The following is a 3,098-nucleotide window of genomic DNA, read 5'->3' on the forward strand; positions in this document are numbered from 1 at the left end:
ATCCTCAGAACTATCAGAAAAGTTTAAATTTGAAGAGCTAGTGAGACCTGGTGTGGACATGATTGATAATGAGAAGAATTGTTTAGATCAATTTTTATGCTTCTTTTTATTCTTCTTTCCTTCTATTTTTTTATTTTTTGTGGATTATTATTTTTGTGTTATTTGAACTTATAATTCTTGGTTTGGTAGAACTTTTTAAAGGTTCTTCGTTTGCAATCACAAGATAAAACACAATTTTTACTCTTCCAAAAATTTAAAACAAAAAATGAATCAGGAGTAGAAGTTTTCATAACCTTTTTTATTATATTGAAACTAAAAAACTGATAATGAATAAGTCTCGTAGATCTACCACATTTATTCCTAATCCTAGAGACCCAGACCAGCTTATTCCAGAGAGTCAACTAAGTTTTGAAGAAAATATTCCAGAAGGCTCTTCATCAAATGGAGGGTCTACTTATTTAAGTAGACAAACACTAACACCAAGAATTGAAAAGGAAAATACGGAAATTCAAATTTTTGGTACATGTTCATATTATGTAGAAACTCAAGGGGCACGTGATGTGTTTGTTGCTGGTAATAGAATTTTTTATATTTGTGATGACCATGTTTATTATTCATCACCAGAAAATCCTAACCCATCACCAACTTTTGGGATAAGTAGAAGTTCAAACTATATTTGTCAAGGCCCAGATTCATTCTACTTTATTCATAAAGGTAAAATTGGGAAGGGGAAAGATAAGAAATATTCTAATGTAGAAGGAATTGTTGCTCCCGAAGAAATAACTGGAAATGATAAAGAAGTTTTTATTCTTGATAGATTTGGTGAATGTTATCAGTTAACGAAAGGACAAAAGAAGAGATTTGGATATTCTGAAAGGATTGTGAGGATTTCAGTTCAAAATGAATTAAAAGGAACGTTGTTAGAAAGTGGAAGAATAGACTCAAATCCAAAATTTTCGTCAAAGTCATTATTTATTGATATAGCAGGAATTAAGCAACTCTGGGGATTAAAATCAAATGGAGAAGTAGAAAATAGCAGTGGTGTAGTTGTCCCACATAAAATGTTAAGAATATATTCTGGATTTTATGACATTTATGGCGAAGATGAAGAATTTAAAGTTTGTGTCTTAAAGAAAGAAGGGGAAGGAGAAAAACTTAAATATTATTGGGATGTTCTTGGTCCTTGTGAAGGAAGAAATATGACTGCAGGTAATGGATTTATATTATTAGGAAGACAACCTGAGTGTAGTAAATTTGGTTCAATAATCATTAAAACCAGAAGACTAGTCAATCAAATTGAAGCATTAAATGAGTATTATTATAATCCTATTATAGCTGCAGAGACTATTGGAGAGAAGTCTAAATCAGGTCGTAGGTCATTAAAACGAACAGGGTCTTGTGCAGAACTTCAACCATCATTAAATGTTTCATTAGAGCCTATTATTAAAGAACTAAAAATTTTAATTCCTAAATTAAACTCACTTAATGCTGTTCTTACAAGACAATATTCTTGTTTTTATAGATCTGATACTTATGGAGAAAAACTTTATAGATTTTTTGATGACACAGTCTTAAATTTCATTGCACTTGCACAACACTTTGCTTCATTTCATGAGAAATCACCACAATGGTATACTTCATTAATAAATCCATGGAAACAATATGAAGATAAAATCCCAGCTGAAATTAGTAAGAAAGTCTTCGAACGTAGAAGTGATATTCTTTCTGTAGTTTTTTCACCACTTAGATATATTTCTGAAATTACTACTCTTTTAAAAAGTATGAAAATAGGATTAAATAAAGGTACCGAAGAATATATGTGGAATAAGAAGTTAACTGAATACTTAGAAGATCTGTTAGATAGAATGAATGAAGAAACAAAGATAGGAGAGCCATTAACATGGTCTTCATGGTTTTCTAATGAAAAAGGTAGAATTGTAATAAATTCTGGAACTATTGAAGAATTTACAAATTTACTTCAAACAGAAATACCGTTTGATCCAGAAATGCGAGATGTATTTGTTAATACTATCACATTATTTGAACCTATTGATGGTGTAATACAAAAATTAATTCCTAGAAAACCAAATGACTATATATCAAAACAAGCAACAAAAAATATTTTAATTACTCTCCAAAAATGGTTAATGGAAGATCCATTTCAATTTACTAGAGTTGAAGGTACTCTTAGTCGTATTCAATCTTTCTTAAAGATTGGGAAAAAAGATGCTAATGAGTCATTAAAAAAAGAAGTAACAATTATGTTAGAAAATGCTCGTAAATTAAAAAATTCACCAATTTATGAACCAATAACACAAATGTTTACATTCTCATCAAGAGATTTTTGTAAAGGATTTAATGACCATATTTATTTCAGTGATATGATGACTTATGTTCATACCATTCTTTTTTCAAGAATCACAGAAGCAGAAATTGTTCAATTCTTTACTAAAAAACCTACTGCAACTCCAAATATTAAATTTATGACAACATCTTTCAATTGGCTTTCAGAAACACTTTCTTCAATGATCAAAGATTGTTCAATGAGTTTTCAATCTGCTTTCTTCAATTTTATAATGAAAACAGCTGAACGCTTTTATGAACAAAGAAATTTCTTTGGGTTATGTGCTATTGTATTTGCTCTTCATAAAATCCAAGATTTCGATTATCTAAAAAGTAATCTTTCTAAAGAAACTCAAGTCTCTATTGAAAAATTTGATGTTCTTTGTTCTTTTAATGATAACTATAAAGCTCTTAGAACAGAAATTTCTAAGTCTCAAACTCCATTAATCCCATTTATTGGTATTTTAACAAAAGACCTTCTTGTCGGTGATGAAATGTATGCTTCCTTTATTGCTAAGTCCGGTCATTTTAATTTCAACAAGTTACGGGCTATCCATCATATTGCACAACAATATCTTCACTACCAAAACCAAAATCCATCTATTCCAACAAATGTCCCTGCTGAACTTTTTGATAAGATCAAACTGATTCATGGTATTAATAATTGAAATTTTTCATTTGAAAAAAAGAAGTTAATTATTATCTCTATCATTCTAAAGAATCATACCAAAGACTTAAAAACGTTATATAACACA

At 29.4% G+C, this 3,098-nt stretch overlaps 1 protein-coding gene across 1 annotated transcript; it reads left to right on the top strand.

Moving 5' to 3' along the window:
* Nucleotides 1-326: 326 nt before the first annotated feature.
* On the top strand, nt 327-3,011 carry ENU1_189160 (RasGEF domain containing protein; the record flags this gene model as incomplete). The annotated part of the gene is made up of 1 exon (XM_008861743.1): nt 327-3,011. The coding sequence occupies one exon, from the start codon at nt 327-329 to the stop codon at nt 3,009-3,011; it is 2,685 nt and encodes an 894-aa protein (XP_008859965.1).
* Nucleotides 3,012-3,098: the final 87 nt, after the last annotated feature.

The sequence above is a fragment of the Entamoeba nuttalli genome, assembly GCF_000257125.1.
Source record: "Entamoeba nuttalli P19 unplaced genomic scaffold asmbl_8785, whole genome shotgun sequence".
NCBI classification, from domain to species: domain Eukaryota; phylum Evosea; order Mastigamoebida; family Endamoebidae; genus Entamoeba; species Entamoeba nuttalli.